The 14,623-nt window shown below is 41.7% G+C and overlaps 1 protein-coding gene across 1 annotated transcript; it reads right to left on the reverse strand.

Moving 5' to 3' along the window:
* Positions 1-552: 552 nt before the first annotated feature.
* Positions 553-8,141, reverse strand: LOC109894025 (scrapie-responsive protein 1). Its single transcript, XM_020487239.2, has 3 exons — positions 7,040-8,141; positions 2,086-2,343; positions 553-1,391 (listed from the first exon to the last, which is right to left on the reverse strand). Exons 2-3 carry the CDS (start codon positions 2,331-2,333, stop codon positions 1,337-1,339), a joined length of 303 nt encoding a protein of 100 aa, XP_020342828.1. The 5' UTR covers positions 2,334-2,343; positions 7,040-8,141; the 3' UTR covers positions 553-1,336.
* Positions 8,142-14,623: the final 6,482 nt, after the last annotated feature.

Raw genomic sequence — 14,623 nt, forward strand, 5'->3', positions numbered from 1 at the left:
TAAGGCACTGCATCTCAGTGCTTGAGGCGTCATTACAGACACCCTGGTTCATTTCCAGGCTGTATCACAACTGGCTGTGATTGGGAGTTCCATAGGGCGGCGCATAATAGGACCAGCGTCATCCGGGTTTGGCCGGTGTAGACCGTCATTGTAAATAAGAATTTGTTCTTAACTGACTTGCCCAGTTAAATAAAGGTTTAAAAAAAATATATATATATAATGATGAAATGCATTTGTGCGATTTGACATCCTTCACTGTGGGCCTATTCTACTACAGTTACTGGAATCTATTATCAGCGACTGTACAGAATAGGAGAATAACAGTGAATCCGTGAATACATCCTACCCACTCAAGAGCCTTAATTCAGTTTGTTTACATAGAGCAGTAGAGCAGTCTCTTCTAATTATGACAATATGAATCAGTGATGTTTTGCAACTGACTGACAAAAGCAAGTTTATCAACAACAAACTGAAACATAACAAGCTCACAAAGGAAACATGAGGAAACCTAAGGTGGTTTCATGATATAACAAGTAAGGCCTGCAGGCAAAATAACACTCAAACCGATCTGTTTATTAATATTCTCACATACAGTGTTGTAATTGACATAAAATCATTGGATAAGTACAGGGAGATGTCATGGAGCAGTAGAACAACTTGTTTAAACAGCTTCACCGGTCTAGGGGATCTGTAAGTGCTATGTTATTCACATTTTAGTCATTTAGCAGACGCTCTGATCCAGAGCGCTTTACAGTTAGTTAGGCCTAGTGGCACACACAAAATGCCATGTCTCTCAAGAATGGCATACTATTAACTATTGAATTATATTTTTGGGATGTGCACACTTCGTGGTATTACTGTACTACGACTATTGCCAAATAGTGAGATCTGTTTACGTTTGGGTGTAGATAATGGGGAGTGTCACATCATTGCAAATGCCAAATGAAGATTCTGCCAAGTCAGATATACAAGTGTTGAACTGTAGCCTTGGCAAAGGAGGGACACGGGCTGCATTTATTGAATTGTCTTGACAGATAATAAATATACTGGGTGCTGTATTTGAGACTGAAAATAATGCATTTTATTTGTAGGCCCAAGTATTGTGAAAGATGGGCCTCTTTTTTTCCCCGGCTTCAAAGCTTGTGCTTTTGTTTTAGCTCCAGCCTTCTGAACTTGTCGTTGTTGTAGCTGTCTCCAAGTGAAGAATGAAATGCATGTAATTCTGTAGTCCGGAATGGATGGGCCCATCCCCCCTGGCCCCATTTACTCTTTACTCTTGTTTCAATTCAGAAGATTGCACCGTCCGTGTTCACTGTCCATTCAAACGACTGATGGCTCAGATGGTTTTGCATGGAATTATAAAGGAGATTTTGGGTCCAAAGAAGACATCCCTGGAACAACATAAATAAAATAAATAAACATGTGTTTAGTATTTTGCCCTATTAGCCTGGAATCCAAGACAATGGTAAACTGTCCATGACTTTCTAGTGGATGGACCATGTGGTTCAGGAGAGAATGGCCTAGTTAAAGAAGGAAGCATCTAGTCAAGAATGGCATTATTTTCAATTGATAAACTGATAAACTTTGATTGCAAACTGATAAGCTCCGTGGATCTGTTTGATTTCCAGGCATATAGTGCCTCTTTAAAGGAAAAACTATTGTCTGTAGTCAACAGCTGACTAAAAACAGAGCCAAAATGCATAGGCCTAGCCATAGCATATTTGCATTACATGAGCAAAGGCCATGACGTAAAAACAGCACGAATGACCTTTTAACTGACCAGTGAAACAAAAGTCAACTCCACATCACAGCTCACTGCACGGCAGCAGGCACACGTGCCTGACTGTATTAATAGGTTGCTTATGATAATCACAATGTAGGCAGTGTTCACTGGGCAGCCTGTGACTGGATCCAATTCGTTTCCAACTATAATTGGCGCCTAACTGCCCGCCGGCCTCTATTCGGCCTCCAGTACACATAACAGCACCACAGAGCCGTCCACTGTTCCAGAACTGTATAAACATAGACTGTATATGTGTGCTGAACATGGGCGCCGCCTACTGGAGGAGAATGGAATTTCTGTACCTTGGGCAGCAGAGGAGCTCACTGAAGTTACAGTAGCACACCATGTCGCATTTGTTCCCCTCCCAGAAATGGTTCTGCAGGGAATCGATGGGTCGCATGGTCGCAACTCCGTTGGAGATGCCAACATTGCGACAGTCCCTGCCCTTCAAGACTTTCTTGTAGCAGGACCAGCGGTTTGATGGAATGGCCTTGCTGCCCATTGCCAACAGTCCAACCAAGAGAATAGCAGCAATGAGTAGTGCCTTCATTTTGATCAAGCTGTAAATAGGATGACATAATGTGTATAATTGGTTAGAATGTCTCCAAGGTCACCCCAAGTCATTAATATATAAATACGTTTTAACATTAACTACAAATCCAACCCACAAAAAAATATATTCCCTTTAGAGCCATAGGCATGGTCTGAGTTCTAGTGAAGTTCAGAGGGGGTGGAGGGACATTTTTTGAAAGTTGAAGTTCATTTATTGCATTTCTATCAAATAAAGCAAATCTAAAATGCTATTTGGAGAAGAGCAAATACAGACAAATATGTACCCAGCCAACATGTAGCCTGTTAGTTCTACAATTTGCCACTACACATTAACTCAGCACCGAGATGAAAACCTTCCATTTTTATTTATTTTACTAGGCAAGTCAATTAAGAACAAATTCTTATTTTCAATGATGGCCTAGGAACAGTGGGTTAACTGCCTGTTCAGGGGTAGAATGACAGATTTGTACCTTGTCAGCTCGGGGATTTGAACTTGTAACTTTCCAGTTACTAGTCCTACACTCTAACCACTAGGCTACCCTGCCGCCCCAATATGTATAGAGGTATCTGTTGGAATATTTATTTATTTATTAACAAAACACAAACAAATATGTTTGCTTTGCAGAACTTTTTATTGCAATGTCCTGCAATTCTACACATTTTGCTTTGAGCTGTGGAGAAATGTTTGCAGTTTAAAAGCTAATTTCCTGCAATTGTACACACTTTGCCATGACTTATGCCATGTTAAAGATGTACATTCCCACACATAGAGGACCTGCGTGGTTCAGGTACCGGTTCCGACCGACACTTTTGTTTATAAAATTGATCTGTGGACACCATAGATCGAAAAGGCTTGCATCGAGCGGTAACGCGGGTTCATAGCAACTCATTAGTGTATCTCTTCCACCTGTGTGATTTAGGACAGAGAGGAAGACATTGGAAACACATTGGAAAGAATTAACACAAAAACAGAGCAAACTAGAATGCTATTTGGCCCTAAACAGAGAGTACACCGTGGCAGAATACCTGACCACTGTGACTGACCCAAACTTAAGGAAAGCTTTGACTATGTACAGACTCAGTGAGCATAGCCTTGCTATTGAGAAAGGCTGCCGTAGGCAGACATGACTCTCAAGAGAAGACAGGCTATGTGCACACTGCCCACAAAATGAGGTGGAAACTGAGCTGCACTTCCTTTTTTAATTTATTTTACCTTTATTTAACTAGGCAAGTCAGTTAAGAACAAATTCTTATTTTCAATGACGGCCTGGGAACAGTGGGTTAACTGCCTGTTCAGGGGCAGAACGACAGATTTGTACCTTGTCAGCTCAGGGGTTTGAACTTACAACCTTGCGGTTACTAGTCCAACGCTCTAACCACTAGGCTACCCTGCCGCCCCAGGGTAGCCTAGTTAGGGGCGGCTACCCTGCCGCCCCTAACCTCCTGACCAGTGTATGACCATATTAGAGACACATATTTCCCTCTGATTACACAGATCCACAAAGACTTCGAAAACAAACCCAATTTTGATAAACTCCCATATCTTCTGGGTGAAATACCACAGTGTGCCCATCACAGCAGCAAGATTCACGACCTGTTGCCACAAGAAAAGGGCAACCAGTGAAGAACAAACACCATTGTAAATACAACCCATATTTATGCTTGTTTATTTTCCCTTGTGTACTTTAACCATTTGTACATTGTTACAACACTGTATATATACGTAATATGACATTTGTAATGTCTTTATTGTTTTGAAACTTCTGAATGTGTATTGTTTACTGTTCATTTTTATTTATTTAACTTTTGTATATTATCTACCTCACTTGCTTTGGCAATGTTAACACGTTTCCCATGCCAATAAAGCCCCTTGAATAGAATTGAAGAGGAATAGAGATGCCAAACTCGGCGGAAAGATGTCTCATTGAATGCGGCAGCTCTAGCCTTTAGCTCAGTGCGGATGTTGCCTGTAATCCATGGCTTCTGGTTGGGGTATGTACGTACAGGCACTGTGGGGATGACGTCATCAATGCCCTTATTGATGAAGCCAAAGACTGATGTGGTGTACTCCTCAATGCCATCGGAGGAATCCCGGGAACATATTCCAGCCTGTGCTAGCAAAACAGTCCTGTAGCTTAGCATCTGCTTCATCTGACTACTTTTTTATTGATGTAGTCACTAGTGCTTCCTGCTTTAATTTTCGCTTGTAACCAGGAATCAGGAGGATATAATTATGGTCAGATTTGCCAAATGGAGGGTGGAAGAGCTTTGTATGCGTCTCTGTGTGGAGCAAAGGTGGTCCAGAGTTTTTTTCCCCCCTCTGGGTGCACATTTGTTAGATTATTTGCGTTGTTTGTAACTTATCAGCCACCACTATGCTTGAAAATATGGAGAGTGGTACACAGTAACATGTTGTATTGGATTTTCCCCAAACATAACACTTTGTATTCAGGACAAAAATGAATTGCTTTACCAAATTTCTTTGCAGTATTACTTTAGTGTGTTGTTGCAAACAGGATGCATGTTTTGGAATATTTTATTCTGTACAAGCTTTCTTCTTTTCACTCTGTCAATTAGTGTCAGTGTCACACTGTCAATTAGTGTCAGTGTCACACTGTCAATTAGTGTCAGTGTCACACTGTCAATTAGTGTCAGTGTCACACTGTCAATTAGTGTCAGTGTCACACTGTCAATTAGTGTCAGTGTCACACTGTCAATTAGTGTCAGTGTCACACTGTCAATTAGTGTCAGTGTCACACTGTCAATTAGTGTCAGTGTCACACTGTCAATTAGTGTCAGTGTCACACTGTCAATTAGTGTCAGTGTCACACTGTCAATTAGTGTCAGTGTCACACTGTCAATTAGTGTCAGTGTCACACTGTCAATTAGTGTCAGTGTCACACTGTCAATTAGTGTCAATTAGTGCCACACTGTCAATTAGGTTAGTTGATCCATCCTCAGTTTTCTCCTATACAGCCATTAAACCCTGTAACTGAAGTCCCTGAGTGGTTTCCTAAGTTAGGAAGGACACCTGTATATTTTTTGTGACTGGGTGTATTGATACACAATTGAAAGTGCAATTAATAACTTCACCATGCTCAAATGGATATTCAATATCTATTTTTTTATTTAGGTTTTATTTAGGTGCCCTTCTTTGCGAGGCATTGGAAAACCTCCCTGGTCTTTGTGGGTGAATCTGTGTTTCAAATTCACTGCTCAACTGAGGGAGCTTACAGATAATTGTATTCGTGGGTTACATAGATGAGGTAATCATTCAAAAATTATGCTAAACACTATTATTGTACACAGAGTGAATCCATGCAACTTATTAGGTGACTTGTTAAGCACATTTTTACTCCTGAACTTATTTAGGCTTGCCATAACAAAAAGGTTGAATAGTTTTTGACTCAAGTCAGTTCAACTTTAAATATTGTATTAATTTGTAAAATAAAATATATATAAAATATATATAAGTCCACTTTGACATTATAGGGCATTGTGTGTAGGCTACTGACAACAACAAAAAATCCAAATTGTATAAATGTTAAAGTCAGGCTGTAACTCAACTAAATGTGGAAAAATTCAAGGGATGTGAACTTTCTGAAGGCACTTTAAGTAGGACCCTGATTCACATAGTGTTATGATGTTGTTGATTGTAGAATTTCCTCCTAGCATAAGTTGGACATCCTCTATAACATTTTTCAATTTGCAACAATAGTGATACTGGACATAAATATTGCATTCGTCTGTTATTGCAAAGATTGGTGGATATATACAGCCTATTTGCTATGTCGCTTATGCAACTAAATAATTCAACCTTGTGCTTTAAATAGATGCAATATTATTTGCATTTAAATGATATTACCATAACCCATTTATTGTGAAGATTTCCTCGGTACAATGATTGCAGTCTTATAAACTTCAATACTGTAAATTGCAGTTATAACTAGTGCTGAGCAAAATTATTTGAATTCCATTTCGTTCGTTTTTTTCTGTGAGGTCAATGCACAAATCGCAGTTTCTCGATAGATAAATCAGATCCAGCCTGAACTGTGTGATGTAGTAGGGAGTTGTAGTTTACAACATGCCAATATCCTACATATTTCAGAGCGTAAATCGTATTAATTAACTCCAATGACCACAATCCACTGCGCAACTACTTGTCCTGTCTTTCTTTTGTGCCTGCTAAAAATATAAACGGCAGAAGAATGCGCGATTGTGAGGGGATTTAGAGAGCAGCTGATGCTTGACAGGGTATCGCTACCTGAAAAACATTGATCTAAGTGATTTATAGTTCGTGTTCAGTCATAAAAGTATGCCTTATTTACTCTGAAGAGATACAAATTAGTGATTTTGTCAGACAGCATATCCAGTAGCTCTAAAGAGATGAGATGATGACTTGGAATTAAATAATACAATCATAAAATAAAACAAATTAAATATACACGATAACTGAAATATGTTATTAAAGTAATGTAAATATATGATGGTTAATAAGTGATGAGCAGTAATGGGCAGTCACTACCATCATGGTACTTTTATTAATTGTTGTATTCTGTGTTACAGCATTCAACCCAAATAATCGAAAGCAAAATCTAAAACTATTGATTCTTTATTAATAATCGATTTATAATAATTAATGCTCCCCATCATTATTATATTTCCAATGACATAACATTATCAGCTGATTAAATTAGCCCCTACCTTATTTAGTGCTCTCCTCAGGAACGGCAGTAGCTTCTGACCCGTTTTCATTGGGTACATTTAGTAAGTATAAAACAGAAAACAGAGGAGTCTTTATCCCTACTCTACCCCATGCTAAGAGTATGACCATCTCTCCCCTCTCTCCTCTCAGCCTGTAAACCAGAGAAATAACCAAGGGCATTGATTAAGTCCGCACTCTGCACAAGCATGACAATAATGCCATGCTTACATGCCAGGACGGTACAGGGCTAAGAGCGGAGGCCAGCATTGGGGAGTGATCCAAACCAAACCTCTCAGTCTCAGACAGATTTAGTTCATATATGCTGTGGAAAAGTACATGAACGGGTTTGAATCATGGTTTTACAGTCTAGCGGACAAGCAGCGTTTGTTCACATCCAGAATAACGTATAACACCAATTTAGCAGGCTTGAAGTAGTAGGCTATATTTTTAGTAAAGGTGTTTTCAATGTGTTTTTATTTTATTTTAATTGGTTGTATATCAGCCATTTTGCATTTCAATAGACAACCATCCAAGAGCGAATGAATGAATGCCTGATACTGAATGTTGCCTTTCACTGAAACTCTCTAAAGCATCTGAATTGCTGTGAGTGTTGCAATCAGATGTGGTGGATGCTCGTACTGTTTAAATGGAGTGTCTGTCTGGGTGTAATGAAATGCAAGTGATGCATGCAGTAAATGAACCAGTTGGAAGGGAAATGCAAGTTTCTCTATAGCTACAACCTTTGCCTTGACTTGGCTCCTTTCCTTGTTGACACGCAGAGGAGCTCCACTGACTGCTGATAGAGCTGGTTGGCTGTGAAAGTATCCGTCACAGCCAAATTTAATCATCTACTTCGTGTGTTAAATCAATTGCTTCTTATTGGACGGCAGCACAGTTTTATCCGTTGCAGTTTCCACTTTAAACAAATCAAGCGGTATTTACTTTGTGTTATACAGCTACCGAAAACTGAGAAATGGCCTTTAGGGCTCTGAAAGCATACATACTCAATAAATGATGGCATTTTGCGGTTGATGCTTAATCAAATCAAATCAAATTGATTTATATAGCCCTTCTTACATCAGCTGATATCTCAAAGTGCTGTACAGAAACCCAGCCTAAAACCCCAAACAGCAAGCAATGCAGGTGTAGAAGCACGGTGGCTAGGAAAAGCAACCCTAGAAAGGCCAAAACCTAGGAAGAAACCTAGAGAGGAACCAGGTGATGAGGGGTGGACAGTCCTCTTCTGGCTGTGCCGGGTGGAGATTATAACAGAACATGGCCAAGATGTTCAAATGTTCATAGATGACCAGCATGGTCAAATAGTAATCACCACAGTAGTTGTCGATGGTGCAGCAAGTCAATACCTCAGGAGTAAATGTCAGTTGGCTTTTCATAGCCGATCATTAAGAGTATCTCTACCACTCCTGCTGTCTCTAGAGAGTTGAAAACAGCAGGTCTGGGACAGGTAGCACATCCGGTGAACAGGTCAGGGTTCCATAGCCGCAGACAGAACAGTTGAAACTGGAGCAGCAGCACGGCCAGGTGGACTGGGGACATCAAGGAGTCATCATGCCAGGTAGTCCTGAGGCATGGTCCTAGGGCTCAGGTCCTCTGAGAGCAAGGAAGAGAGGATTAGAGAGAGCATACTTAAATTCACACAGGACACCGGATAAGACAGGAGAAGTACTCCAGATATAACAGACTGACCCTAGCCCCCCTGACACATAAACTACTGCAGCATAAATACTGGAGGCTGAGACAGGAGGGGTCAGGAGACACTGTGGCCCCATCCGATGATACCCCCGGACAGGGCCAAACAGGCAGGATATAACCCCACCCACTTTGCCAAAGCACAGCCCCCACAGAGGGATAACTTCAACCACCAACTTACCATCCTGAGACAAGGCCGAGTATAGCCCACAAAGATCTCCGCCACGGCACAACCCAAGGGGGGTGCCAACCCAAACAGGAAGATCACGTCAGTGACTCAACCCACTCAAGTGACGCACCCCTCCTAGGGACGGCATGGAAGAGCACCAGTAAGCCAGTGACTCAGCCCCTGTAATAGGGTTAGAGGCAGAGAATCCCAGTGGAGAGAGGGGAACCGGCCAGGCAGAGACGGCAAGGGCGGTTCGTTGCTCCAGAGCCTTTCCGTTCACCTTCACACTCCTGGGCTAGACTACACTCAATCATATGACCTACTGAAGAGACGAGTCTTCAATAAAGACTTAAAGGTTGAGACCGAGTCTGCGTCTCTCACATGGGTAGGCAGACTATTCCATAAAAATTTAGCTCTATAGGAGAAAGCCCTGCCTCCAGCTGTTTGCTTAGAAATTCTAGGGGCCTGCGTCTTGTGACCGTAGCGTACGTGTAGGTATGTATGGCAGGACCAAATCGGAAAGATAGGTAGGAGCAAGCCCATGTAATGCTTTGTAGGTTAGCAGTAAAACCTTGAAATCAGCCCTTGCCTTAACAGGAAGCCAGTGTAGGGAGGCTAGCACTGTAGTAATATGATACATTTTTGGGGTTCTAGTCAGGATTCTAGCAGCCGTATTTAGCACTAACTGAAGTTTATTTAGTGCTTTATCCGGGTAGCCAGAAAGTAGAGCATTGCAGTAGTCTTGCCTAGAAGTAACAAAAGCATGGATACATTTTTTTGCATCATTTTTGGACAGAAAGTTTCTGATTTTTGCAATGTTACGTAGATGGAAAAAAGCTTGATATGTTCGTCAAAAGAGAGATCAGGGTCCAGAGTAACGCCGAGGTCCTTCACAGTTTTATTTGAGACGACTGTACAACCATCAAGATTAATTGTCAGATTCAACAGAACATCTCTTTGTTTCTTGGGACCTAGAACAAGCATCTCTGTTTTGTCCGAGTTTAAAAGTAGAACGTTTCCAGCCATCCACTTCCTTATGTCTGAAACACAGGCTTCTAGCGAGGGCAATTTTGGGGCTTCACCGTGTTTCATTGAAATGTACAGCTGTGTGTCATCCGCATAGCAGTGAAAGTTAACATTATGTTTTCGAATGACATCCCCAAGAGGTAAAATATATAGTGAAACATGTTTAATTTGATGTAAATAATGCAAAAATAAAGTGTTGGAGAAGAAAGTGCCATGTAAAAAAGCTAACGTTTAAGTTCCTTGCTCAGAACATGAGAACATATGAAAGCTGGTGGTTCCTTTTAACATGAGTCTTCAATATTCCCAGGTAAGAAGTTTTAGGTTGAAGTTATTATAGGACTATTTCTCTCTATACCATTTGTATTTCATATACCTTTGACTATTGGATGTTCTAATAGGTACTTTAGTATTGCCAGCCTAATCTCGGTAGTTGATAGGCTTGAAGTCATAAACAGCGCAATGCTTGAAGCATTGAGAAAAGCTATTGGAAAACGCAGTAAAGTGCTGTTTGAATGAATGCTTACGAGTCTGCTGCTGCCTACCACTGCTCAGTCAGACTGCTCTATCAAATCATAGACTTAATTATGACTGTGACTGTGACAGTGAGTAGGTCCAGAGACATGTTGGACAAAACCCACTGAGTCGATGATGGCTCCGAAAGCCTTCTGGAGTGGGTCTGTGGACTTTTCCATGTGAATATTAAAGTCACCAAAAATTTGAATATTATCTGCTATGACTACAAGGTCCGATAGGAATTCAAGGAACTCAGTGAGGAACGCTGTATATGGCCCAGAAGACCTGTAAACAGTAGCTATATAAAAAGTGATTGAGTAGGCTGCATAGATTTCATGACTAGAAGCTCAAAAGACGAAAACGTCTTTTTTTTTGTAAATTGAAATTTGCTATCGTAAATGTTAGCAACACCTCCGCATTTGCGGGATGCACGGGGGATATGGTCACTAGTGTAACCAGGAGGTGAGGCCTCATTTAACACAGTAAAGGTCAATCACATCAAGATTATGATCGGTGATTAGTTCATTGACTATAACTGCCTTTGAAGTTTCGGATCTAACATTAAGTAGCCCTATTTTGAGATGTGAGGTATCACGATCTCTTTCAATAATGGCAGGAATGGAGGAGGTCTTTATCCTAGTGAGATTGCTAAAGCGAACACCGCCATGTTTAGTTTTGCCCAACCTAGTTTGAGGCACAGACCCGGTCTCAGTGGGGATAGCTGAGCTGACTACACTGACTGTGCTAGTGGCAGACTCCACTATGCTGGCAGGCTGGCTAACAGCCTGCTGCCTGGCCTCCACCCTATTTCATTGTGGAGTTAGAGGAGTTAGAGCCCTGTCTATGTTGGTAGATAAGATGAGAGCACCCCTCCAGCTAGGATGGAGTCCATCACTCCTCAGCAGGCCAGGCTTGGTCCTGTTTGTAGGTGTCCCAGAAAGAGGGCCAATTATCTACAAATTGTATCTTTTGGGAGGGGCAGAAAACAGTTTTCAACCATCGATTGAGTTGTGAGATTCTGCTGTAGAGCTCATCACTCCCCCTAACTGGGAGGGGGCCAGAGACAATTACTCGATGCCGACACATCTTTCTAGCTGATTTACACGCTGAAACTATCTTGCGCTTGGTAACCTCTGACTGTTTCATCCTAACATCGTTGGTGCCGACGTGGATAACAATATCTTTATATTCTCTACACTCGCCAGTTTTAGCCTTAGCCAGCACCATCTTCAGATTAGCCTTAACGTCGGTAGCCCTGCCCCCCGGTAAACAGTGTTTGATCGCTGGATGATTCGTTTTAAGTCTAATACTGCGGGTAATGGAGTCGCCATTGACTAGGGTTTTCAATTTGTCAGAGCTAATGGTGGGAGGCTTCGTCGTCTCAGATCCCGTAACGGGAGGAGTAGAGACCAGAGAAGGCTCGGCCTCTGACTCCGACTAGCTGCTTAATGGGGAAAACCGGTTGAAAGTTTCTGTGGGCTGAATGAGTGACACCGGTTGAGCATTCCTACAGCATTTCCCTCCAGAAGCCATGAGAAAGTTGACCGGCTGTGGGGACCGTGGGAGGAGATTGATACTACTATCTGTACTTACTGGGGGCACAGACGCTGTTTCATCCTCTCCTACACTGAAATGACCCTTGCCTAACGATTGCGTCTGAAGCTGGGCTTGCAGCACATCTATCCTCGCCGTAAAGCGATCGTTCTCCTGTATATTATGAGAACAGCGACTGCAATTAGAAGGCATCATGTTAATGTTACTACTTTTAGCTTCGGCTGGTGGAGGTCCTGACGAACCATGTACAGATAAAGCGTCCGGAGTGAAAAAGTAGAATGAACAAAAAAATATAAGTGGTAATTAAAAAGTAAAAAACGTAAAGTTGTCAGGTAGCAAAGTAATGTTGGCAACAAAACACACAGCAACACTCAATGATGTAATTGACACTGTAGTGGGTGTTTCATGCTCTTCTATGGATGGGCCTTGTTTCATTGGAGGATCAGATGGGTTAAGGTTAAGAATAGTTTATTAAGACATTTTATTTTTCTCCTTTGCCAAGATTTTCCATCCACCTGACAGGTATAGCATACCAAGAAGCTGGTTAAACAGCATGAGCATTACACATGTGCACCTTGTGCTGGGGACAATAAAAGGCCACTTTAAAATGTGCTGTTTTGCCACACAACACAATGCCACAGATAATCATGGTTTTGAGGGAGCATGCAATTGGCATGCTGACTGCAGGAATGTCCACCGAGGCTGTTGCTAGAGAATTGAATGTTAATTTCTCTACCATAAGCCGCCTCCAACGTCATTGTAGAGAATCTGTCAGGATTCAGTATTCAGTACTCAGACTAGAAGTGGTAGGCTGCAGTAGTTACCTAATGGCTGGGACATAACACGAGGTGATGGTGACTAATGAATAACACTGCAATGGGCCTCAGGATCTCATCACGGTATCTCTGTGCATTAAAATTGACATTGATAAAAAGCAATTGTGTTCGTTGTCAGTAGCTTACGCCTGTCCATACCATAACCTCACCGCCACTTTGGGGCACTCTGTTCATAATGTTGACATCCCCAACATGACACACTCTGTTCACAACATTGACATCACCCACACGACGCCATACACGCTGTCTGCCATCTACCTTGTACAGTAGAAACCAGGATTAATCTGTGAAGAGCAAACTTCTCCAGCGTACCAGTGGCCATCGACGGTGAGCATTTTCCCACTAGTCGGTAACAACGCTGAACTGCAGTCAAGACCCTGGTGAGGACAGCGAGCACGCAGATGAGCTTCCCTGAGACCGTTTCTGACAGTTTGTGCAGTAATTCTTCGGTTGTGCAAACCCACAGTCATCAGCTGTCATCAAACCCACAGTCATCAGCTGTCCGGGTGGCTGGTCTCAGATGATCCCGCAGGTGAAGAAGCCGGATGTGGAGGTCTTGGGCTTGCTTGGTTATACATGGTCTGCAGCTGTGAGGCCGGTTGGAAGTACTGCCAAATTCTCTAAAACGACATTGGCGGCAGCTTATGGTGGAGAAATTAACATTCAATTCTCTAGCAACAGCTCTGGTGGACATTTCTGCAGTCAACATGCCAATTGCACACTCCCTCAAAACTTGAGACATCTGTGTCATTGTGTTGTGTGACAAAACTGCACATTTTAAAGTGGCATTTTATTGTCCCCAGCACAAGGTGCACATGTGGAATGATCATGCTGTTTAATCAGCTTCTTGGTATGCTATACCTGTCAGGTGGAGGGATTATCTTGGCAAAGGAGAAACGCTTACTAACAGGCATGTAAACAGATTTGTGCACAAAATATGAGAGAAATAAGCTTTTTGTGCAGATGGATAACTTCTGGGATCTTTTATTTCAGCTCATGAAACATGGGACCAACACTTTACATGTTGCATTTTATATTTTCGCTCACTATACACCAAACATATCTACACACACTGGTTATAAAGCTCATATAAGTTTGGTGACTCTAACTACAAAGCAAGGTGATGCCATCACAAAAACACATTTGGTTAAAAAAAAGTACTTTCTTACCTCTTGCTTCATGAGGGTTGAGGACTAAACTGAGCATGTGCACAGTGAGTCACATTATTCTAGCTTGTTCCTGATTGGAGATATTGAGTGTTACAAATATCCTGTGTTACAACCATCCCTAGTCTCCCATACTTATTGAGCTACAATAGGCCAATCAAAATATAACATTTGTCTTAATAAACTCGTTTTAACATTAACTCGTCTGATCCAATGAAACAAGGCCCCTCCATAGAAGAGCATGAAACACCCACTACAGTGTCAATTACATCATTAAGCGTCAACCGCAAAATGCCATCTTTTATTTAGTATGATATACTTTCAGAGCCCCGAAAGGCCATTTCTCAATTTTTGGAATCTGTACAACACAAAGTAAATACAGCTTGATTTGTTTAAAGTGGAAACTGTGGCATTGTGTTTGTGTGACACAACTGCACATTTTAAAGTGGCCTTTTATTGTCCCCAGCACAAGGTGCACCTGTGTAATGATCATGCTGTTTAATCAGCTTCTTGATATGCCACACCTGTTAGGTGGATGGATGATATTGGCAAAGGAGAAATGCTCACTAACATTGATGTAAACCGATTTGTGCAGAATATTTGAGAGAA

The sequence above is a fragment of the Oncorhynchus kisutch genome, linkage group LG7, assembly GCF_002021735.2.
Source record: "Oncorhynchus kisutch isolate 150728-3 linkage group LG7, Okis_V2, whole genome shotgun sequence".
NCBI lineage: Eukaryota > Metazoa > Chordata > Actinopteri > Salmoniformes > Salmonidae > Oncorhynchus > Oncorhynchus kisutch.